Consider the following 26,287-nt stretch of genomic DNA (forward strand, 5'->3'; position numbering starts at 1 on the left):
TCCACATAAGTAAACTCAGATCTTTTCTTAATGCTTCTTTTCTCTGGAGGTATTCTAAGCAGAACACTTTTTTGGATGGAAGAGGGGAACATTAATTTTTTCATGTTACACTCATTTCTCAGTATGAAGTGAAGTAGCTTCTCAAAGCTACTTATAATTGGGAGTTTTCTGCTCATATGTTTGTATGTAGGATAGCAGTAGATTTGCTAAAATTTAACTTTGTTGCCTTTAATGGATAATTGACATTTGTTTTGCACTGCAGTTGCTGGGGTGAAGGCCAAGCTCCTGTAAAAAAGAGATGTTTGCACAATGGCCTGAATAAGCTGAAACATTATTTTTCCCTTACTCAACAGTCTAGTCAATCTGACGTTGTGAGGCAGGTGCACCATGAGGTCATCCAGGGTCCCAGGTTCAGTCATCCTCCAGGCTGCTGTCTGGCTTGAATGGTCTGTACAGGATCACTGCTACATCTGCGTTTCAACCTGCTGGAAGAGGAAAGAACCAAAGTCCAGGGCAAGCAGAATGTCTTATGTTAAATGTGACTAGAAAAGTCACTTCTGCTTTCATCCTGTTGACTTGAACTGAGGCATATCCTTCAGAGTATACTAGAAATACTCAGACATTACATTTTTGGCTATGTGCCCAGGAAGAGGAGAAAAATGGATATTCAGGACCATTAGTAGCTAACACCATAGATAGAGTATTTATAGAACAGTTTGATGTTATATCCTTTTTTCGTCTTAATCCTGTGACCAACGTATATCCTTTTACAAGTGAAGAAATAGGTTTAGAGAGGTTAGCCAGATTTATGAAATTCACTTATCTAGTAGGAAAAGTTGTGATCTGAACCCAAATCTTAACTCAAAATTCAGTGTGTTATTTTACCTATAAAACAGGTTGCTGTTTAAAACAAACGGCAGCAAATCAAATTTATCATTATTCCAAGCAAGTTGGTATACTTATAACTTGTTTAGGATGATGACGACCATATACTTTTTCTATAAAATTATCTTTCATTTTACCTTAGATTTATCTACATTTGCTGTTAAATTCATCTGAGTTCTTTACTTTATTGTATTTTCAGTTCTGTTCTATCTGTTTGACTCATTTTTATGGATTCCAGTTCTCTGGTGTAGTTGTCAACATCTATTTTTTGAACATCTTTGTCACGGTTACTTTAAAGTCTGTGTCAAACAGCTCCAATACCTGGGTTAGCTGTGGGTTTCTTTCTATTGTCTGTTTCTTGGTATGACTAGTAAACGTTGAGTGAATGCTGGACACTGTGTATAAAACATTGTAGATGTGGCTTTTCCTCTAGAGAGGATTCCAGAAGGTGTTCTGGCAAGCAGCAGAGGGGAAGATGAGCTCACTTTAATCAGGACCTGGTGGCTTCAAGGCTGGTTTGCAGTCTTTGTAAGACTCTGTCTTCTAGTTTCCCCTCATTCCTAAAAAGTAGTTTTCCGGGGTGTTTCTTCTTTTGAGCTTTGCTTTTAGCCACTTTGTCCTTGGAAAATTAGCCCTTGCCCTAAACATTTACTGAGCAAACACCCTAAGTGAAAAGCCAGTGCTGAGTGTCAGGCTTACTTCTCTGTCTCTTCTTTCTGGGATCTTGGGCTCCTAATGCCTGGCTGTTTGGCCAGCTCCAAACACTTCTGTCTCCCCAGTTCTGTGAGACTGCCTAAAGTTCTGCTGGGATCCTTTCTTGTCCTGTCTTTGGCTTCTCAGCCTCTTCAAACGAACAATCAATAAAACCATGAATTCTCGGCTGCCTTGGCAGCTCTCTGATGCCTTCTAACAGGTGTGTGTGTGTTTAAAATCTGCTTTTCCAGTCCTCAGAAGCAGAGGTCTACTCTAAGCTACTTATAGCTGCAGGCAGAAGTCTTTATGTACTTTTTAAACAGTTCAATATACCTGAAATAATCATCGTCATCACGTCAGTTTAGATGATTCATTTAGGGATTCTCCCTCTTAAGAAATCCAGCATTGAGGTTTCAGGATCTTTTTAAATCACTCCTCGAAAAAGACAGGTAATTTTTATTCACCAAATCATTTTTATTCTTGTTTTTAAAAAAGCAAAAAAGAGTGTCCTTTGCCAAGAATTAACTATAAATAATAATTTTCATTGTTTAGGATTTTGCAGTTTCCAGAATGTTTTTACCTACCATATTCATCCCACAAATGTATATTGTGTACCTTTTATATCCCTGTTTTATAGATGAGGAAGCCAAGAAACACACTTAGTAAATGCCTAAAATCCCAAGCTAATTATTGACAGGAATAGCTAAAATCCAGACCCTCATCCTGTCCAATACATTAACATGACCTCGATGCAACTTTGTATACATCATTGTATATAAGGTATTTCTTGGAAGCTGTACCTACACTCCTAAGTTTATTTAACTTTATAATATCACTTGATTTTTTTACCTATAATAATTTCTTATTAAGGATATTTCAGTGACCAGGGAAATTTATCCGTACTCTGAAATGCAACCCTGCCTGCACATGTGCAGTTGCACAGGTGGCAGACCCCCGCAGCCTCCCTGTTCAGTCTGAGTAGGAAGGAATCCTGGTCATTTGATTCCTGCATCCAGAGCTCTGCTGGACACGTTCACGTACATTCTGGTGTGGTTGATTCTAAAAATGATGTTCGTACCCAGACGGGTGACATGAAAAAATGCATGACCTCCGTGTCACAGGACGTCATAGCTGTGGAGTCTTAAATAACTCTTGGCATTGAAGTTAAAAAATGAATCGCTTAGCTCAAACAGTCTTCACTCACTTGCAGGAGTGGTTTATATTCACCCATTGCCTCCATTGCCTCCATCTCCGTTCATGAGACACGCACATGGAATAGTCCTGCTGCTCTTCAGCCCCCTCACTTACGGGCATTCCGTTGTATAACAGAGGCTCTGAAGCTGCAGCTGTCAGGATCCTAATCCTCTCTGCGAGCGCTCGCTGCCAGCGTGTACAGTAGTAAACTGCGTGCTTCGGTGCTCGCCTTTCAGGCACTATCAGAGGTCTCAGCAGCAGAACAAAAGTTGTGGATGACACTTTTTAACCTTCTAGAAACTCAGCTAACTCGTTTAGGTATGTCCAGACTTAACATTTAATAAATGTTGACCTTCAGGCAGGCATGTATAATAAAGACTGTTTCTTTAATGGAAGAGAAGCTGAACTGAAAACAAAACGTGTGACCACCTTTGCTATTGTTTAGCTGTGTGACCTCAAGGATATAATTTAACCTTTGATTTTCCTCGTTTGTAAACTGTAGAGAAAATAATTTGACTTCTAACTTACTGAGGCATACTAAGGAAAAACGTGGTGGCCATGAAAAGTGTTTTGGGATCCTTGGAAGAAAGGAGTGCTCCATAGATTCAGGCAGTACAGTGAAGATTATTATATGACCCCAAACTGGCATGTGAAACAGCAAAACGCTGTTTTCCAGAGTTGGAATAGCAGTTTATTCAAGCTTATTCGCGTGATCCGCGCTATTCGAGAGGCATAAAATACTTTAGTTTCTTCCATTTTAAATATGTTTGCTAAGATGGTATGGATCCTTTAAAGTAGAAGCTATTCAAAAGACCATTTGGCAGCTGGGCAATTTGACACTGGGGACATGTGAACGGTACACTGACAGGAACAAGTGAACTTCACATTATTGCTATATAGGAAGCTTTATTTCAGATTAATACCGTGGTTTTCATTACATTGAACAAAACCCATTATCTCCAGGGTTTTAATCACCTCTTAAATGTTAGGACTGCTGTCTGACTAGTCAATATAAAGACGATGCTTTCTTAGTGATAGCTGAGGTAGTCTTTGGTGAAGAATGTGTTTTCTTTCTCCAGGAGCTTCTAAAATTTTTGACTCTGAAGCCTTTGTTCAATTTTTGATTGGTACTAGATAGATTACATTTTGATGGTCATTCTTAAATCATGATTTATTAATATATGCTATTTTAATATAACTTTCTCTGCTATATTTGACGTTAGCCTTTATTAGGTAAATGTAGAAGCACTTAAGACACACTTTGAATTAATTATCACCATTTGATATTTTAACGTATTTGCATAGTTTTCAAGAAATGATCAAGAAAACATCAATATATAGCCATCCATTAGTTCATCACTTAATGGATCCAGAAGCTCAAAAAGGTAAGTTATTTTATGTTTCTTTATGTAATTTGTCCAATTCTGAGAAGCAACTAATAGAATATAAATGGTTACCTTTGCAGTGTTCACTCATGTCTTCAAGAGAGCTGGGACATTCATCAATTGCATATTCTATCTTGGCTTGTGTTGGCTAACTTGTAAATATCTCTAATAATGTTTAATGTCTACTGCTCTATATGTATGGTCCTGATATGTTAGAGAGAATTTTGACAGCAATAAATTAAATATATAGACTTGCTAATACTTAGAGTTGTTTTTCTTTATCTGCAAAAGTGGAATAAATTTTTTTCCCAAGTGCTATACACTAAATACGTGATTGTGATTTCTAAGTTATTTATTTTCAAATAGGTAGGTTACAAGAGAGATAAAAATCGTTTTATTTAAAACTACAAGTTTTTATGAATGCTTGCATGAATGATGATTTTAGACTATAAAAACATTTCTAGCCCGAGTTTATGGTTCGTCTGATGTATTAATTAGAGTCGAATACACAATGCAATTTGACCTCTCAATGTAAGGAGAATTTAAGTTTGAATTCTACTACTAGTGTAGTTATTTGAAATTGACCTACCGTTTTTACATCGTCTTAAATACCTAGTGTGACTTTGCATAGATTATACAACTATCCCCATTGTCTTGAGATAAAAAGTGCAGACATAACACTGTGACATACACTAGAAGAATTATCACTATGTTTTTGTAGAACAGGTGTAGGAACAAATTTAATTATCTTGGCCCTTTTCTTTCTATTTCTCCTTTATCTACACACTGTGGATGTTTTCTAAGGACTATAGTCTTATTTTTTTCCTTTTTTAGGCATACCAGGTGTCCTCTACCTAGGTGAGTATGTCTTCAGGCCAAGAGAGCTGGGTGTATGCCCAGTGTTGGCAGCCTGCGAGGCTGAAGCATGAACGGTTGTACTGTAGTGATTTTTGCAAACCTAAACATTTAAAGTTTTAATCACTTAGAGAATCCAGCCATTTAGATGATTTGAATGAAAAGGCATTTTCTTTGTGGTTTATGAATAAGATTTCATCATTATCATTACCTCTAGTAACAATGCTTGGTTTCAACTGTGCGTACAATAATTTGGCAAATTACAAAGGAAAGAGAAGTTCAATGTAAGGTTGAGACAGAACTAGTATTAAAATATTTTATAACATGAATAAACACACCCCATATTATCTATATAGCCAATTAAAGCTTTAAAAATATGTTCACAGGCCCAGTGCTAAGGGGATTAAGTGTGTGCTGTTGGGGCAGAGTCAGATGGCATTTTGTTGGAAAGACTTCCACTAACCAGAGGAACGCTCAGTTCTCAAGTACTGGAGAATATTGACTTTTCCTATCCTAACTCTTTTATGCTTAGTTTGTTGTGCTAGGAAAGGATGGAGCAAACCTGTAGCCCAGTTCTTCTATTTCAACAGTGGCCTGAAGATCTAAGAATTATGGGATGTCACTTAGTTATACACACATTAAAGTTAGGACTATGGTAGATACTAAAAATTGCTCTCTCTGTGCTTTCTAATGCTATGTTATAGTCTAAGATGTCTAAAACCTCATCAATATTAACTATTCCAAGTATTTTATGTTGCCTACCTCTTGCCAACAGCCACTCTCCAGCTGTTCACTCTTGTAAGCAATGTGTTATAAAATAGTGGAGTGTTCCTCAGGGTCTGGAGCCTTGCAGCAGGTTCATCTTAACCCAAGGCTTAGTGGTTCCTGTGCACAGTGACTCCCAAATCTGCCCCTCCAACTGCTTACTTGATGTCTTCCACACTGTTTTATGTTAGCTTGGCTCCTTCAAGAAGCAGATGCCAAAATGGGATTAGACATGTGAGAGAGTTATTGGGGTAAATGTTTGTGGAGGATAAAGAAGGAAGGAACAGAAGTAGGCAGGGAGAACTCTCAGGTCACAATGCAGGTCTGACACTTGTGAGAGGAGAGAAAGAAGGACAGTTTGGGAAGGAAGAGCCTCAGACAGCAACACAGTTCTGAGAAAGTCTTACGCAGGCCGAGGGAGTCCCCCAGCAAAATCCACCCTCTAGAGGAGTGTCCTCTATGGAACGGGAATGGGTTGGCTTTAGTAGGCAGCCCCAAGGGAAGCATGGCCCTGAGGAGCCAAACGGACAGCAGCTGGCCCTGTTGGGCAGCTATGCGCCCTGAAGCATGTTCTCTTAATCTGAGCAGCACACCTCTGTGGGCAGCATGTCATAACACAGATTAATAGGCATTAAAAAAGAATTTTCCCTTGCAGATTTGCCCCTCTGCCTATGTCTTCTCTCTCAGGTTATGGCAACACCATTTCCCTGGCTACCCAGAAAACTAAAATCATCCTAGTCTTTCCCCACTCCTCACACCCTTCATCATTACATCCCATTGGTTTCGCTTCCTAATAGATTTCGCATGTTTGCAGCATTAGTTGCCTTGATTCAGGTTTTATTCTTTCTTCTCTTGGGATAAAATGAAGACTTCTAGCAAAAAGTGTTTTGTGTTTTATCTCACGCTATGACCCCCACTTACCCTATATTCTAGTTCTCAGAGTTTCCCAAATGGGAAAATTGATCGATAGTCTTTTTGCCAGTGGACTTTTGCGCGTCATTTCCTGTGTATGGCGTGTCTTGCCCTCTGTTACTTGTCTGACAAACTCATAATCATCAAGGCTCAGGTCATTCTTTCCTGAGCTTTCTGAGACAGGGAGCGTTCTCCTTCTAGTTTTGAGTTAACTAGTTAAGTCTCTGTTACAGTACTTATATTTATATTCACAGTGCCCAGGTACTCAATAACTGCGTGAATGAATAAATTAGCTATAACTGAGGCCTGTTGACTGGACTTAAACTTTGCTCATTAGTGATGATCTTGTATTTCTGGTCACCCATGGGTCGACTCTTTATAGGACCAAGTATAATGTAGTACTTAGGTCCACGAAAATCTTTCACGAGGATCTTCATAAATCTTTACAGAGTTGGATTAATGGGTAGTATGACTTTTATAAGCAATATTGCCTTAATATATGAAGAAGAAAGTTTACTTGAGTAATTCCATTATTGTTTAAGAAACATATCAAACTATAGTCTGAGGCAATATATTTAATATACTGGTTGGAGTGCTATAGCACATATAATTACTAATGTGAGAATCATTTACAGTGCATTTTACAGGTTTAAAAAGTAACCTGAATAAGTATCTGCTAAATAAGACTAAAATATTTGCCACATATTGAATAAAAATAACTCTTAAAGATAACAATCTGCCTCAGATGTCATTAAAACTCAGATTTGAATGTCAAGTTTGAAAGTCAATTGTTGCGCTGGAGGGGAGGTCTATCGCTACTTCAAAAGCTCACAAATTCATACTTGGCTCCTAGACCCCATGCTGCTGCCTTAGTTCAGACTCTTGCATCTTTTGTCTAGATTATTGCAACGGTCTTCGAATTAGCTTCTACTGTAGCTTTCAGCTGCTGCTGCCAGAGGTGGGTTCTTAAATATCAAATCTGATCGTGTCAGTTCCTGTCCTAACAATCGTTATTGGCTTCTCCTCACCTTAGAGAACAAAAGTCAGCATTGCCCATAGCTCTGATTCCAACCTGCTTCTTCAAGCTTATTTTCTACAGCACCCCAACATGCACCTCGTATACCAGTTCCTCCGATCTTCCGACGGCTCCCCGAGAGCCTGCCTCCACGCCTTGACAGATGTTTCATCTCCCTTGACATTACTTCTTCCCTTCTCTGCCTGGTAGCCTTCCTCGTCCCTCCAACTCAGCTCAAATGTCTCCTCCTTGAGAATGCTTTTCTTGCTTTGACCAACCAGTGGTGCTTCCCACAGCATTATATTTCTTTTATTGCATTTATCACACACCATTGGCATTTGTTTAGGTGTCTGTACCCCACTATGATCCCAGTAGCAAATTTTGAGTACAACTAATTTTAGTTCTTTTTTTTTCCTCACTTGCATCCTGAGCAGTCTCAGCAAAAGATGAATTTTCTTTCTTCTGTAAGTGTAGCATCATTTATCCACCTGAGTAAAGTTACAGCCTCTGTATATTCTTGAAATTAAGCAGAACTTCAGCAAAAAATATTTGTGAAATCTTTTCAGGAATTAGTTTCAACATAAGGGCCCAAGACCTTGACATTGCTGAGGCGCTCAGAATTCTATCTTTTAGGTTAGCCTGTGACCATTTACTAATCTGAAAATATCTTTGACATCTTTTTTTTTTTTTTTTAAATCTCTAGGTATTTCTAAGAAGCACATGACATTCTTCTTTGAACAGAAGATTCAGTTGAATGACAGGCTCTTTCATTTAGTAGAGGGGTTTTTACTTTAAATTTTGCTGACAGGTTTTCATGACAGCCCTCAAATGGAAGCTTAAATTCACTTGTCATAGCTATTAAAGAATTTTTTTTTTGGTGTATTTCTGTGATCTGACCCTTCCATTTATTATTATTGTTATTGACCTTTGAAGTATAAAAGAGAAGAATATAGACAGAGCCTCTATTTTTGAAGAGTTACTGCAATCCAGCCTCAGAAGTCAATTCACTGTTGAATTTTTCTCTTAAGAAAATCATCATCATAATGTGGCAGAATCTTGCTAATTTTCACTTCATACTTGAAACTCCTGTAGTTCTCAGGAGAACGAGAGCACTTGGTAGATTATATTCACCATCAGCAAAGATTTAATAGTAGGAAAATGGTGCTGAGACTTTTTTTGTATCAAAAAGCATTAAAATAGATAAGCCCAAGATAGCAACATAATTGTAATACTGTCTTGATTATGTTTTATTTACAATCTGTTTTAATATTTATGTTTCCATATTAAATTCATTAATAAAATAATACTCTAAGATTACAGTAGATAGCTTTTATCTAAAGATACAGATCTCGGAAGTTTTCTGCTTTCATGTAGGGAAGCCAGGATTCAACATTTTCTGTAACATTACTCGGTTTTAGTTATTTGTCCTGGGGCCTAAGTGTTAGATAACGAGGAGAGATTATGTGTGGAAAAATTATTCTTCAGAAATGTAAATTAGAATTCCATTGTATAATAATGCTGTTAATTTTTGGAGGGAATTGTTCTTCAAATCGTAACTAAATACCAAAGTCTACTAATTCACTGATCTTCTCAAGATTCAGCCTTTGTTCAACCAATCACGAAGCACGCACTTTGAGGGACGCATTCTTTGTACCTTATGTTTGGAACATAGATTTCTTTCTCCCTTTTGTTACAAGGCTGCTTCACGGATGCCCTTACAATCGCGCAGCTCCTTCCATTAGATTTCAGTTCAGAGGTTCTTGTCGTCAACCATGAAATCAGTGGTGATAGGGCTAAACCTAATATAATTTTTAATTGTAATAACTTTTTATATAATTTTAATTGTAATAATTACATACTCATGTATATATTTTTAAATCTTATTTCCTAATAAAGATAAAGATATCATCATTCTTAAAAAAATGACTAGCTCTGTTCATTTAGAAGGCCAGTCAAAAAGCAGGAATCATTTATGATACAACTATCATCACAGTTATTAGGGCAACAGCACTAATCTGGTCAACTAACCTTTAAAAGAAAGTACAAAGTCAGAGATGTCAGTTTGTAGCAGTAAATATTCGTTGGCAAAGTTTTTATGTCAAAGATTGGAACTTTAGGAGATGCTCCTGGGATTTAGTGTACTCTAACGTTTATTAATCGCTGATACCTAGGTGACTTGTCAAAGAAGTGTTGCATTTACAAGGGGTAAGCGAGGAGGCCCAAGAGGGCACCTTCAGCTAAAGGTCAAGGAAGCAATTAAGGTTCTCTGCTTTTCCCTACAGAACTTCCACAGCACATGTTGCCCCCTCCCCACCCCCCATCTTAGAAAGGCAATTGAATATAGTGAAATGAAAGTTAAAGTTCAAGTCAAACATATTACCAGTATTATTTGGTTCTCTGAGCTCTTCCTGAATATGAATGCACACCATTGTTTAAGGAGAAATACAGTGAAAAATATTAGAAGAGGTGGCTCTTGCTGGAGAATATCAGTTTTTCATCTCTGTTTCCTCTGCATCTCTGCCAAGGCTCAGTGTTTGTGGTGGTGATAGAGTTGGGTGGTAGATTGGGCCCTTCCTACAGTGTGTAGTGGAGTTGGAGTTCTTTTTGGGAATACTTGGTTCTATCTGAATCTTAAGCAGGACTCTATTAAGGGATCACAGAATTTAAGACAGGAAGTCAGATTGGCTGAAAGTCCCTGCTAGGATTGTGGCCTCCAAGGGGAGTTTTCAACAATGGCAAACTTAATCTACCTCCATCTTGCCATTGTACTCCCCGAATACTAGGGAATGATATTATTGGAGCTCATGGGACAGAGTCCGGCAACATCTTCCCTTAGGACTCAGGGACTCAAGACCCTCTTGCTCCCATTCTTGCCCCACTGCTATGGAGAAATTTGAAAGTGTCTTGAGGTCTTCGCTTACTCTTGAGTCCAGAATTTTTAAGACTGGTACTGGACTCTTTATTTTTTTTTTGCATATTTCCCCCTTTCTTAAAATATTGGGACATGTTTTAAAAATGAAATGTTGCTCATCTGCAAGCTTACTTTTAGGAATAATAGATTTAAAAAATTGCTGGTGTCAGATTTTGGAATTAGGAGGAATTTTCAGTAATCAAATTTTCTAATTGCAGAATGGGCACCTTGTGAAGTAGCTCATTCACCCTCGTTGGAAAGAGATTGAACAAGTGGGGCATGTAATTTATGCCCAACATGAACATGAGGTTCCCAAACTAAGTGCAAAGTTAAACTAGAAGGCATCCAAGGGATTTTCCATCTTGACCTTCTAGGATTCTATGACATTTATTTTTGAGTGTTACATCTGTTTTAAAAGTCTGAATAATTGCAAGTTTGGAAAATGTTAAGGTTTTCAACTTTTTTTTTTCTTTTCTTCTTCTCTCCAAAGCCCCCTGGTATATAGTTGTATATTCTAGCTGTGAGTGCCTCTGGTTGTGTTATGTGGGATGCTGCCTCAACATGGCCTGATGAGCCATGCCATGTCCGTACCCAGGATCTGAACTGGTGAAAACCTGGGCCACCAAAGCGGAGTGTGTGAACTTAACCACTCGGCCATGGGGCCAACCCCTTAACTTTTTTTTTTTTTTTAAAGATTTTTTATTTTTTCCTTTTTCTCCCCAAAGTCCCCCAGTACATAGTTGTGCATTCTTCGTTGTGGGTCCTTCTACTTGTGGCATGTGGGACGCCGCCTCAGCATGGTCTGACGAGCAGTGCCATGTCCGCGCCCAGGATTCGAACCGACGAAACACTGGGCCACCTGCAGCGGAGCGCGCGAACTTAACCACTCGGCCACGGGGCCAGCCCCGCAACCCCTTAACTTTTTAAAAATTTCCTACGAGGAACTTGTCTTCTATGGAGACTAGAATGAAAAATTTTGTACTTCCCCGAAATTTATTGGAAATACTTCTATTTATTGTTTGTTTATTTACTTATTTTTGGATCTTAGGAAAGAGTTGTGATTGAATCATACCCATCAGGTCATGGTGCACTCTCATCATGAAAGGTGCAGCTGCTGTCTGTATATCTGTCTGTTTCATTCATTCATTTATTCATTCCTCTTTTACCCGTTTCCTACTTCCTTTCCATTTCCTGCTTCCTCTTGGTAACCATTTTACTGTGTTTGATGTTTATCCTTCTGTTCATATGTGTTTTCATAAAGCACATACAGTTTTGTGTGCAGTGTTTTAATTTAAATAATGGATATCATATTATAGATATCATTATACAGTCAAGCATTGCTTAGCGACTGGGATACATTCTGAGAAATGCACCGTTAGAGGATTTCATCAATGTGCAAACAGCATAGAGTGTACTTACACAAACCTACATGGTATAGCCTGCTACAAACCTAGGCTAACGGTACTATCATATGGGACCACTGTTGTATATGCGGTCTGTTGTTGACCAAAACATTGTTATGTGGCGCATGACTGTATAGTTTTTTTCTACCCTGTAGTATCCATGTTGCTATGCATAGATCTAGTCTGGGCTTTGAACTGTAGCATGGTGCTCCAAGGCATTTACCTACCACATTGCCCTAGTAATGGATGTCAGATTGCTTCTCCCCACGACAATCACCACCACCACCAATGTTGTGATACATATTTTCATACATACGCATTTAAGGACTTGTGTAGAAATTATTTTTGGGGGGTGCTGTATACACAGGAGCAGTATTGCTGGGTTATAGGATATTTGTATACTTCATTTAACAAAATACCCTAAGATTACTTTCAGAATGAATGCAGCATTCTATATCTTTACCAGTGGTACCTGAGGTTCTGCTGTCTGCACAGCCCACCATCACTCAGCATTGTCCAGCTTTCTAATTTTTGCCAGTTGAATGGGTATAGAGGGATACTTTGTTGTTTTAATTTGTGTATATCTGTGTTTGAATATCCTCATATTGTTTTGTGGCTTTTTTTGGCTGCTTCTGTAATCTGCCAGTTTATATTCTTTGCTCATTTCTAAATGTAGTTTCTATCTTTTCCCTTGTTAATTTGGGGATCATACAAATTTCTTGTGTATTCTAGATATTAGTCTCTTTTCGGTCTCAGACATTGTAGAATATCTTCTCTCACTTCTCATCTTTTAATCTTGTCCATCATGTCCTTCATTGAATAGAAATCTTCACTTTTGATATAAGGATCTTCATCACTTTTGTGTATTGCAGGTTTTAAGAAGTTTTTCTCCTCCCCAATTTCAGAAAATGTCCTTCTCTACTACTAAATATTAAATTTATTTATTTTTGCCTTTCACGTTTAGGTTTTTAACCCATCTGCAATCCACCTTTATAAAAGATGTTGCATAGAGGTCCAGTTTTATTTTTCTCCATATAATGTGCCAGCTTAGCTATCCCCTCTGTGTATGCTGGTCTGTCTCTGAGGTCCCTGTTTTGCCTATTGGTCCATTTATCTCTTGCACCAATACCATACTGTTTTTGTTATGGTGGCTTTGTGGTATATGTAAATATCTAATAGAGCAAATCCCTCCCCTCCTTGTTCTTCTTTTGCAAAGTTGACTTTTCATGGATGTTTACTCTTCCATATAAATTTTGGAGCGAGTATATCAGGTTTCTCAAAAAATCTACTTGGAATTATGATTGAAATTGTATTGAATATATGATATCTTTATAGTATTGCTACCCCATTTAGGTGTATAGAGTCTCTTCCCATTTATTCATATCATCTCTTATATCTTGTATGGAAAAGTATTTCAAACTGGTAAGTGTGAAGTTGGGATTGCTGAATGTAATTTCAGCCTGAGGCGTGTATAACAACTTTGAAATACATGTTTAGAATGGCAGACTTTTAAAGTTATGTGCTCTGGATGTAAGTGATGATTCTGTTCTGCATGAGAAATCAAGAACTGCAGCCCTACATACTTTCATTGGTCAAGTTCTCTCTGAGGCTGGACTTTGCCTAGCTCAGCAGTCACATGCGGGCTGAACTTTTAAGGCACAGCCACCCCTCCTACTTGGAAAAAACATGGCCCAATAAGATGAACAGCTTTCCTTCTCTTGTAAGGGGCAGCTAGTAAGGAGTCTAGAAAAGGAGAAGAACATGGGAAAAGGAGCCAGAGTGTTTTAATATGTGGTTTCATGTGTTCCCTGACCACTCCCCAACTGGGGCTGTTCAAAGATGCCGTCTTCATCCTTAGCTTCCAGTCCTTTCTTTGGAGTGACAATCTTACTTGCTTAGTTCACAATGATGTAACCTTTCTGTAGTACATATCTCTAACCTACAATTTAGCTGTCGCTTCAGTGCATACACAGTGTATATACATGACTCCACAATTATCTGAGTTTTCTCCTTTGTTCTGTTACTCATGAAGTCCTACTGGTTTTGCATCCTAACACCTTTGGTTTTGTCTCCTCTTCTCCATCTCTATTGTATTAAGTCAGGTACCTTTGTTCTCACCTGGATTATGACTGGTAAATTTTATAACTGGAATTCTAGCTTCTGGCCTGAATGATGATGATGATGGTGGCAACAACAGCAATAATGATCATGACTATCACTACTGATCACCATTGAGTTCTTACTTTATAGTAAAAATTTCATCACTGCTTTTTATGATTATGTCATGTAATCATTCTAATAACTCTATGAAGTCTGGGCAATATTATTATCATTGGTTTAAAGCTAAGAAAACTGAAGTTCGAGTGGTTAAGCGTCTTGCTTGTCAAGGGGAAGAACTGTGATTTGCACCCAGACTTCTTAGAGGGAAAGCCTTGGTAGTCATTGTTCCTCCTTTTGGAGCCTCTTTGCATAATTGTCTCTTCCTTATCATATATATCTCAGTTCAACACTACCTTTTCGGAAAGATCTTGCCTCACCAAGCCCTCACCAGTCACTCTCCATTGCATCACTATTTAATTCCTTCACAGCCTTGACAACCCTCTGAAACCATTTTTGTTTGCTAGAATATAAGCTACATAATAGCAAAGATACTGTCTGTCTTGTTCATTACTGTACCTCAGGCACCCAGGCCAATGATGGCATAGTAGGCCCTTAGGCAGTGTTTGTTGAGTAAATGAATGACTCATTCTCTTAATTATTACATGATATTTCCTCCAGTCAGTTCTCCACATCGCTACCAAATCCACCCGTGTCGCTTTCCTGCTTAGAGTTCTTCATTGGCACCTCCATTACCTACAACAGGAAACTGAAACTCCTCAGTATCACATGTAAGTGATGCTTAGTCTCATCTGTCACTCACCTCCAACGACTGAACTATATAGCATTATATATGTATTATGTATTTTATATTATACTAGTGTATACTATATACTGTTATATATAACAAAAACACACAGAATATAATAAATAACATAGAATATACTACATATTCTCTCATGTCACATTCTTTCATGGACCCACACTTATGCAAGTGCTTGTCCTTGTCTTGGACTTTCTTTTCCTCCACTGTACCCTTGTTATCTTTCAGATCTCTGCTTAAAGATACCCTCTCTGTGAACTTTTCTATGAATTCCACAGGCTGACATGGGGTTCCTTTTTCTGTGTTTCATTGGGCTTTCCTTTCACCCTCATTTTGGCAATTGTTGTATAACACTGTGATCTTCCATTCGCATGTCTCTCTCTGCACATCTGTAAGCTTCACCAGCACAAGGAATGTATCTTTGAATCTTTTTATTCCCAGTCGCTAGACAGCATGTAGACTATAGTGAATGCTCAATTAATGTTTGTTGAATAAATGAATGAATTCCTTAGCCTGTCCTTTGGAACACGTCTTTTCTGCCTACTGACAAATCTTACCCCTATTCATTCACTCCCCTTCCCAAGTCTGATCTCTCTCTCTCTTGCTGCTGGCTTCCTTTCATCTGCTTTCAGATACTTTCTTTCCTACATTTTCTTAGCGTGCTGGATCTCTATCATACTCTTCTTTATGTGATGGCATGTAGTTATTTCATTGACTCATAGAAATTCAGTTGTACAGTGGCCCTAGTCCAGTTAGACCAAACATCAATTCTGATGTTTCCCTAAGATCCTGAAAGAGTAGTCATCTGGTTTCTGTTTGATAACTTCTGGTGATTAATTGCTTACTGCTTTCTGAGGCAAACCATTGCATTTTTGAAACGGTGTGATTTTAAGAAAAATATTAAAAATCCACCTTACTGTAACTTTTCCCCGTAGTTTCAGATTCTACATTCTGGGAACACACACATGCACACCCACACACACATTTTTATCTCTTCTGTTTATCAGTCCTTCAAATTTACAAAAATTCTTGAGTTCCCTCAGGTCGCTTCTTCGTTGTGATGAAAATGCTGATCTCCCCAAACTGTCCTTTTATGGCTTCAAGATTTCTCACCTCCTAGTTGCTCCAGTTTCTTAATACCCTTCTAACGTGGGGCTTTTCAAGCTGAACACAGGGGTACAAGTATGACCTGACCAGAATTAACTAGAACGGAGCCTTTATCTCCCTCGTTTTAGAAATTGTATTGTTGATATGACCTGGGTGTAATAGCTTTTTTTATAGTTGCTTATACTTTTGACTTGTATTGAGCTTGCAGCCAATTAAATCTATATGTCTTTCCCTCTCCAAAAATAGTGCAGCCTGAATGTGGCCTTTACTCTTGTCTTTATTACGTATCATATTGTTAAGTCCAATCCACTGGAATAGCCCATCAAGATATTTTGTATCACATTTAGTTATCTAGTAAAATTCCCCATCAAAATCATATCGTATGAAAATTTGATCACACTCTTAAGATAATCAGAAAAACCAATAACAAAAATGTTGATCAGGGCAAAGCTGAGAATACACCATTTATTAGAAAGGTTTATCCAGGTGGGTGTCAAAGCCAAGCGCTTTGGGGGCACGGTGGAAAACTAACTAGCATCCAATCCAGAGTTTCCTCCTGGGGATGTCATGAGATACCACCTGTATTACTGAAGTTCAGATAAATTGTGTCTATGCAGCTCTAGTTTTCTTGAGGGCAGGGACCATGTCTGTCTGGCCAACTGCTGTCTTCCCATCATCTGGCACTCATGTGGTGCTGAGCCTGGTACAGAGCAAGCCTTCAGTACAGTTTTGTTGAGTAAGTAAATGGAATAAACAAGGAACAAAGGTTCTTCTGGCTTAAGTTTTAAAAATGAATCTTTGCTCTCTCATCTCTTCCTCTTTTTAATGAATTGTAAACTATTTTTTCCTTTTCTTGGCTTTTGTAACACTATTCCTTCCTTATACTTGAAGTTCGGTCTTTATTTTCTGTCGTCTCTTCTGAGGAGAACTAAGCTGCTTTCATTTGTGTTGGGGTGGTGGAAGATGCAAAGAGCAGAGAGAAGACTTGAAGGATCAGTGGGTTTAAAGGATCAGTACAAGAAATGAAGTTTCTCTATCAGTGCAAATCTTATTTTAGATTAAAGCTTAAACCTAAGACACTTCCTTTATGAAGCCATCCCTGATAACCTTCACGACAGTGATTTACTCTTCTTTACTTAACTCAAGAACTTTCAAGTCTGTACCACACAATCCAACATTCCAATTACACTGTGATCTCGTCTTATCATTCAGTTTCATGACCAAAATATAATAACACTTACAATAATAATAATTATTATTATAGTTGTAATGATTATTATTATTTATTGAGCTGTATGTAATTATAGACAAGATGCTAAGCACTTTGCATACATTATCTTATTTAAATCTCCCACCACTATTTGATGTAGGTTCTTCTGTTTCATATTTTACAAATAAGAAAATGGAGGCTTAGAAAGAGATGTATATCTTGCTCCATAAGTAGTTTGTAAATTCTTAGAGACGATTTGTTTTTAAAAAATTACATCATAGCTTTTTAACAGTTTAGAGAGAGTCCTTTGGAACAACCGAAATAGGAGCTCAAATTTTGGCTCCTTCGTTTACAAGTTTTATGAGCTTGGTCAAGTTAATAAAGCTCTCTGAGTCTTAGTTTTGTTATCCATAAAAGTGCAAATAAGAATGTCTAATTCACAAGATTTGTTGCAGAAATTACATGAAGTATCATATATAATGCATTTAACATGGTCTGGCATATTAAGCATGTGCTCAGTACTTGGTAGTTAATATTGCTTAAATGTTACACAGTGTTGCAGATGGTAAGATGCCATGAGTTGCCCCAAATATATAATATATTTTATATTATAATAACAAGTTGCCCCAAAATAATAATATAAAAATAAGTAATAATAAAATAATACAAGGGCATTGTTGGGTGGTATTAAATATCTTTTATCTGAATAAAGGCAGGTCATAAAGGATGTACTACTATACATTATTGAAATAACTGGAATTGCACTACATAGCCAATATGAAAGTTGAAATCTTATATTCCATTGCCAATCCTTTCTCTTGTTCTAGATGAGTAGATTGGTAGCCCTTAAAATATATTGCTTTTAAGAAAGTATATCAACTAGTATTTGTTTCACGTCACATTGCAGAAATGAATAGTGATGATGTCAACTTCAGTGAAAATCAGAAAGATGTTGCTGTCCTGATATATGAAACGTTAGCTTATATTGTGAGTTATTTTCAAATAGTTTCCCTTACTATTGCATTGCACCTAAAGTCAATGAATATTCAAAAGTAACTTAGAATAGGTAAGAATCCTGCACTTGCGTTAGGTTCTTCTTTTTCATACTTTTACTAACATAACCACAACCATTGCCTTTTTCTTTTCCTTTCAGAGAACAGAGAAAATGACGATGACAAGAAAGTGGTTGCGGAGATCATGGCAAGATGTTTTGCTCCAACTTTAATAACCACCACTTCCTGGGAGGGGTTTCATTTTGTCGGTCATGAGATTCGGATTACGGAAGCCGTGGATTGTTACGGTGCTGTTGTTTGGCCATCGGTATAATTTCATACAAAATTTTCTACATTTCAATGATTTTTCAGCCAATATTGCTTATTATTATGTACTATTTGGAAGAAGAAAATAAGTTCCACAGTTCTATTTTGTGACCTCAAACAACACTAAGATTTAGAAATCATGAAATTGGGAAAATACTTCCACCAATTAATTCTATTTCTGACCTGTAGGGTTAGTAAAGAGTATTGTTTATACCTTCAGGTTTTTGTGACTCTAAGAGTTTAGATTAGTAAACATTTTTATTTCCCATTTAACTGACTCCATTTGAGTTAAAGAGTTAGAACGAAATCTGTACCAGTCTCAACACACAGAATATGAAAGCCCACTACTCCTTTACAATTGTCCCACAAAGGGTGTAGACCCCCCACCACAATCAGCCCCAATTCCACATACATCTTTGAAATAACTATTATTATTAACTTGCTTTCTTTAAAGATAATCAAATCTAAGCAACTGAACTCCATATTTTTAGTTATGTTTTCTTCCCAACAAGCCCCAGGGACCTTTTCTAGCTTAGATGTTGAACCTGACAGAGGATGTATTTCTGTTGATAATTTTCTGTAGTGATCTGTATGTATACACACGTATCCTCACAGGTGCACACACACGTCATAACATTAGTGAGATATTTATCTAATAGAGTTTAATTTTACTTTCTGTTATTATTTGCCAAGCACCACTTTCTCCTTTTTTTAAACTTTCATAGGCTCTTGTTCTATGCTATTTTCTGGAAATGAATGTAAAACAGTATAATATGGTTGACAAAAATGTGATTGAAATTGGAGCTGGAACAGGGCTGGTCTCCATTGTGGCAAGTTTACTCGGTAAGTAGGTATTTTTGATTGAATGGGGTCAGATAATTTAATATCAAATATCATTAGCTGTTTTACTATCCTGTTTACTATGACCTGGGCCTATTTTTAATTCCTTAATTGTTTGACTGGGCTTCACTAAGAAACTTTACCAATTTTTAAGTCATCTTACTGGTTTCTTTCAGAATTTTCTGTGAAGATGTATTAATTCTCCTCCTGGAGTGCTAAGTCGCAGTGTGTTCTAATTGGAGGTGCATTTAAGCGTCCTGGCTGTTAGAGGAGGTGTGTGAAATACTAGGCATAGGCAGAATCTACTGCTGCTGACTCTGATGTTCTTTATTTAAAATTTAGCCCTATTGTAATGTTCTCAAGTAGCTGTATGTTCCTTTTGGGTTTTGAAGTCTTATGCTTTTATGAAAAAGCACTGTTAGACTAGAGAAGGAGTATTAGAAATCATATCGAAGCCACATCTGCTTCTAATTTTAGGTGTTCACCCTTGAATTTATTTTTTTCAGTTCATTTCTTTTCTTCTTTTATGATCCCTTGTTCTCTCAGTAGCATCTTCTTTTCCAACTAAATGTGTGATGGTCTCCATGTATGCCTGAGCCTGCTCCAGTTCAGTCTTTTTGTTGTTGTTATGTATTTCATTCATTTAATTTAGCTGCCTTCTCCGATGTGCTACCCAAATCTGTCTTGATTTCCTTGGTCTTCAGAAGTCCACACCTGCCACTCTAAAATCTTGAGAGGAATGCAAGACTTAGCAATTTATAACTTTCTAAAAACTGGAGAAATACGACCCTTAAAATCCTTCCCACATATTTTTTAAAGAAATTGCTCTGTCCTGATATTGGTTTCCAAAGTCACCGTTCCGCTTAGTCTGGAGACAGTCAGGCACTATTGGTTTATACCTGAAGGCTTCCTGGTCTAGGAGCAGAGTTTGTGTTTTGGGAAATTATTTGTTTCATTAAAAAGAATTAATCCTTTTGATTTGCTTGTATAACTTGAAACAAATATCAAAAGATGGGAGCTTTGTTTAGTCAGTATTCTAAAAGTGATGGTGTTTACCTCTCTAGACGCAAAGATGTTACTAGTCAGATAGTTTATATTCACTATGGCCATGTAGGTATTCTTTGTCTTGGGATTTTAGAAAGATTTGTTGAAAATGATAAGACACCCACACTAAAAGAGGAAGGTTCATATTTCTGTGATTCTACCAATGATATGCATATTTCCCTCTCATTTTAATGTTTTCCACTAAGTACAATCCATGGCCAGAGAAACTTGCCATTGTGGTTAAGGAACGGGCTCTAAACTCGTCTGGGCTGGTCTCTTCCGGTTCTGCTTTCCCATTCCTTACCCAAGTCTGTCTTTGTCTGATGATGTGGAATTGGCCAATCCTAGATTTATTTACATATTATCTTCAGGCTCTGCTGCTGCTCAAAATTCACTTTAAGGGACAAATTTTACTGGTTATTGGGTACTACAATTTTGCTCCTTCCAATTTCTTCCTGAAAATGACCATCACTATTCACTTTTAATTCAGAAATTATTTATATCTTTGTCTGAGCATTCTATCCTGCATCTATGAACTTTGGCTGGATGAGCACTATATACATGTTGTGGCTAGGTTTTAAACAGCTTTTGATGGGAAGATTTACGCTATTATAATGGAGTCAAACTGAAAACTTGGGCATAAACATGGATGTCATGTTACTTCCAATGTAATGCCATTGAAAATGTTTTTTTTCTCCCTCAACTTCTCACGTTTGAGCACTTCCTGTATGATGATAAGATGCCCAGGGTGTTATATACACTCATTTTGTCTCACATGACTTGGGCTCAGAATTCTTTTAGGGAAGAACCTGTTCATCTTTCAATCCTGACTTCTGATTGTCCCAACGAGGGTACCAAATATTTTGAATTTCCCTTTCTCTTGATTATTTTTCTCCTAGCATATAGTAGGTAAATAGAAGATAACAATAGCAACAATAACAAAACAAAAAACCAGTAGAACAGAAAAATGCAATGGAGTGCAAAAGTGCCATGGGAATCTAATTATTTTTAAGGGGCAGCATAAAGCTGCCTTAGCATCCATTTTGAAAGGGATTTCCGTCCTGTGTGTACTGACCGGTCTTTTCCTTAGGGCTAGCAATTGTGCAGAATTGCAAATGCATATTGGCTTGAAACCTAATTGCTTTACTTTATCCCATGAGGGTTACTTTTCCTACTGTCCTTTGTTTCACAGGTGCACATGTGACTGCCACAGATTTACCTGAATTACTTGGAAACCTGCAATATAATATTTCCCGAAACACCAAAATGAAATGCAAGCATTTGCCTCAGGTTAAAGAACTCTCCTGGGGTGTAGCTTTAGACAAGAACTTCCCCAGGTCTTCCAACAATTTTGACTATATCCTGGCAGCTGACGTTGTCTATGCTCATCCTTTCCTGGAGGAACTCCTCATTACCTTTGACCATCTGTGCAAAGAAACTACCATCATATTCTGGGTCATGAAATTCAGGTTGGAGAAAGAAAATAAATTTGTAGATAGATTTAAGGAGTTGTTTGATCTAGAGGAGATTTCTAGTTTCCCTAGTCTGAATATTAAGTTGTATAAAGCTATGAAGAAAAACCCGAGGAGCGCAGGATATCCTCAAAGCAGGGCCTGGAAGGCTAAGGCAATTTCTAGTAGATTATTACTTTAAGAAAGACCCTGGATAATCTGACATAGCCCTGACTTTCCCAAGGGGAGACACACTCACCACCCCCACCCCTCACACACACATTTGCCACACCCTAGACAGGGATTTTCCCAGATATAGCACATGGGTCTAGAGGATGACACAGCCATGCTATGTGGTCATTGGTTAGGACAGTGTCCTTATATTTTCCTTATCCCTCTATAGCACCATTTATTATTATGATCATTTAAATAAAGGGTATGATTATTGTTATTTTTAATGTATAACTGTAAAATGGTGGTTTTTAATAATGATATCTCTAAAATGAACATTCTTATTGTTTATAACACTAGCTTATATGATTCTCTCCTTAGAAATAAAGAAATGGGCAATAGTGAGATCTACAAATAAATCTGAAAGGGCAGATACATAATGTAATGATAAATGTTAGATGATTGTGGTCATTGTTAGTGCCAGCTTGTAGGTGGTCTGTCATCTCTGCTTGGCAGGGTGGGCCTCCAGCACAGCCTCTGAAATCAATCAAGCTTGTGGATTTGAGGTTATAGGCAAGGACGTTCACTCTAGTAAATGAAAAATGAGTGGAAGCAAGCATAAAAATAGTTGAGATTTTGGAGGAGTTATTGTTTTATTTGTAAGCCAAGTACAGTTATTCTATATCGCAGAAACAGAAATAAACATAAAAAATTTGGGTTGAAAACACACATGAAAAGATTTAGGCTTCTAATCTCAAATAACCAGACATATGACTGGTTTTAAAGTTTAAAGCTTTTATGATGCCTATTTAGAGCTAGATATTTGAAATCCTATGTGATTTTTTCACATGGGCCTTAGAGATTAGAATAAAGTCTGAAGTAATTAAAGTGAGTGCGAGGAGAGAAAAAAATTATAATTTTGTACCATGTAACAAGACTGTTTTGGTTGGTCACTGCTCTTCAGTGTCCCCAGTGATGTTTGTTAGGCTGTTACTGTGCCCTCAGGCTGATGCTTGCTCTGTTAAGCCCAGCTCTTTCTGCTTTGCTGGAGTTTCTCAGTCTATTCAGGGTTGAGCAGAGCTGAAAAGATTATTTCCTAGGGCCCTGACCTGTAAGCCAGGATGCAAGTATGCATCTCCTGGATTTTTTGCCACGTGTGGTTCATAGGACCATCTCTCAATAATTCCCAATATTCACTCGGCCCTTTATGGTTCTCACAGCCTGATAGGCAGGTAAAGTCATTTAATCGTCACAACCATTCTAAGAAGTCTAAGTAATATCGTTATCCCTACTTCACAAATAAGCTGAGGTGGAGAGGGGTGGAGTGAGTTGCCTCAGGCCATGCAGCTGCGGACTGGCAGCCCTGGGGCAGCCGGGTCCAGGTCTGTGAATCCAGAGCCTGTTCCTTCCCACTGTAGAGCCTTCATGTATTTAAAACAGTAATTTCCAAACTCGTTCTTAGACGAGTGAAGTCATTTCTTCAAAATGAAATCTATACCCAGAAAGATAAGCAAATACATTAGGAAAAGAGGAGAAATGTCTCCCCTTTAAATCTTCTCTTATTTCCTGCCTTAACTGGGGGGTCAGGGTAGGCTCCTTTAGAAGGTGACATTGAAGCAAAGCTGGAAAGAGGTGAGGGAAGGAGCAGTGCAGATATCTGGGCAAGTGTGTTCCAGGCAGAAGGCACAGCCCTGCAAGGACGTTCAGGCAGGAGTCTGCCAGTCCTCTGGAAGAAACATCAAAGCCAGTGTGCTTGGAGCCAGGAGGAGCAGGGGAGACTGGTCGGATGTGGCGTCAGAGAGGCTGGAGCAGGACTAGATTGTGTCAGACCATGGTGCAGGCTGGGTTCTCTGGAAGCAGACTCTGAGGTGGAATTTGGTGTGCAGGTCATTTGTTAGTGAGTGCCATTGGGATTAAGACCTGTGGAAAGGAGTAGGACAGAAGTAGACGTCAAGGTGCAATGCAGGCCCAACTGCGGCCTCAGCTGACTCCATCACCCCCCCCCCCCACCCCCCGCCCCATGGAGCGCTGGACCTAGAGTGGCCTTTCAGAGTCACCCTGGCTTGGGGCTAGATGTCTGGGCCTTGATAACCCCATGACACTCAGTCGCTGGCCCTGGGAAGGCTCTGTGACCTTGGGTGAGGTGACTGTCTTTTGGCTGAGGCAACCCCTGAAATGTTGACAGCTGAGGGCCATGTGACAGCAGCACTCCTAGCCGCCAGGTATCAAGTCATTCTGAAGGGAATCTGGGCAGCAAATCGCAGTGTCCCCCACAACCTTTAAGGCCATTGAAAGAACTTTGGCTTTTCCTCCGGTGAAATGGAGAATCACTGGATGGTTTGAAGGAGAGGAGTGAAATAATATCACTTCATGTAAGGACCACTCCGGCTAATGTTTTGAGAATACCATGAAGGGGCAAAAGGAGCAGTTGGGAGGCTGTGGCAGCCATCCAGGCAAGAGAGGATGGCAGCCTGTAGAGGGGAACGTACCCTGGAGGTGGAGGAAGTGGTTATTTCTAGACGTGTTTGGAAGCGACAGCCAACAGACCTTCCTGCCATATTGAACATGAGTGTGAGGGAAGGCCGACTCTGAAGTGTTTGTTCTGAGCTACTGGACGTGAAGTTAGAGCCCTCAGCTTAGCGATGGTTTGTAAAGCTCATTCACGGAGCAAGAGTGAATACACAGAGAATAAAATAAGGACTGAGCCCTGAGGCTGGCCAACATGAGGAGATTTTTTCTGAGCCCCCTCGCAAAGTTGTATCTGTTGACTCTGAAAGATATGAATTTACTGCCCCAGTGGTCAGTAGAGTTCCAAGTTCTCTCAAAGCTGCCTCAGAGGCTCCTAAGAGTGTTTTAGGTACAGCAGCAGGAATCTTGAGTTAACAAGTGGAAAAAGAGGAGTCTTCTGCTGAAAAACGTTTGAATACCACTACTAAGTTATTTGTAGGTAGAATAGATAAAGTGTCCTTCTTTTAAGACAGTGTGAGGACCAAACCAGCCATCCGGTTCCTAATGGTTCCCCTGCCTTTAGGTATCAGTCTTCAAACACAATGTTCAATAGCCATTGTCTTAGTCTTTTCATAGCACTCACTTGCAGGTTTTAGCCCCTCCAACACATGCCTCTCCTGCCTCACTTCATTCTGTGTACTTGTCTACTACGATCTTTTGCTGCAGTTTCTTCACACCTTTCAATTCAATTCAATTCTATGATAATTTAATTTCAAAAGATATAATTTGAGTAGACTTTTTCTATCTTACAATTTTTCTTTTATGTCTAGGAATTGATTTGTTAACTTTAATCCAAGGGCATTATACTGTCTTTATAAAGCCCTTACCTGGCTTTTTTTTGGACAAGTTAAACTATCTTACTGAAAATCTCAGTCCAATTCTTGCAGTGATGTTCCAGGTTTCTGATAGAATAAATGTACTGATTGTCAAGGTTTGACTAGAAGTGATCACAGAATAGTTATTGCTCTGTAGTAGACACACCAACTTGCTAGTGGTAACTCTGCAGCTTAAGAGTTATATGTGACGTACATATAGCCACAAGAGTTTTTGTGCCTCAGACCTTTTCAACTGCCATTAGGAGACTAAGTACTGCACCAAATCTCCTGTCTTAGCACTTGCTGATCTATCCTAGTTCATTGGTAACAATTTTTGTACACTAGAATTTAAAAAAATTGGTCTTCATTCCATATTTATATCCCGTTCTCTTTTTTGGATAAAGAACTGTGGTATTGCGTAACTTCCTAACAGGTTTGGAGCCAGTGGTGTCAACTCATTATTGTGGAAGAAAAAAATGAGGAAACATAACAGGATGGAATGTTCCTTTTTTTCCTCTAACTCCTCAGATCCCAGGAGCTTGGTGTTCTCTGTGAATGCCTGGTCTGTATAGACGGAGACCATGTCCCACTTGTTTTAAGCAGTGCCATTGGCGTGTAAGCAAATAAATAATTTCTGAATATCCTTTCAAAGTAAAATGTGTCCACTGGGTATGATTTTAAGACAGGAAAAGATATGCATTTACAAATTTTGAAAAGAAGCTGGGGACCCTGGGTTCTAGACATAAAAGAATTAAAGTCAACTTTAAGGAAATCAGATAAGTAAGTCTATTGATAAGCTTAGAGGAAAATTAATATATTGTGCCTCTTCTTTCAACTCCGTTTTAACTTAGTTTTCATAGAAATCTGTATGTGGAGGAAGTAAA

General features: G+C 38.4%; 1 protein-coding gene across 2 annotated transcripts; it reads left to right on the plus strand.

Annotated features, from left to right (window-relative positions):
• Positions 1-2,744: 2,744 nt before the first annotated feature.
• LOC100063463 (protein-lysine methyltransferase METTL21E) lies at positions 2,745-26,060 on the plus strand. 2 transcript variants are annotated; one of them, XM_005601334.4, is made up of 5 exons: positions 2,745-3,090; positions 4,078-4,157; positions 18,409-18,575; positions 19,300-19,417; positions 21,651-22,371. In XM_005601334.4, the coding sequence occupies exons 2-5, from the start codon at positions 4,088-4,090 to the stop codon at positions 22,109-22,111; spliced, it is 816 nt and encodes a 271-aa protein (XP_005601391.1). In that variant the 5' UTR covers positions 2,745-3,090; positions 4,078-4,087; the 3' UTR covers positions 22,112-22,371. The 2 variants fall into 2 exon arrangements, with proteins under 2 accessions (XP_005601391.1, XP_023477581.1); XM_023621813.2 differs by lacking the exons at positions 2,745-3,090; positions 4,078-4,157 and adding an exon at positions 14,779-14,906 and having other exon boundaries at positions 21,651-26,060.
• The last annotated feature ends 227 nt before the right edge of the window (positions 26,061-26,287 follow it).

This window comes from Equus caballus, chromosome 17 (genome assembly GCF_041296265.1).
Source record: "Equus caballus isolate H_3958 breed thoroughbred chromosome 17, TB-T2T, whole genome shotgun sequence".
Classification (NCBI taxonomy): domain Eukaryota; kingdom Metazoa; phylum Chordata; class Mammalia; order Perissodactyla; family Equidae; genus Equus; species Equus caballus.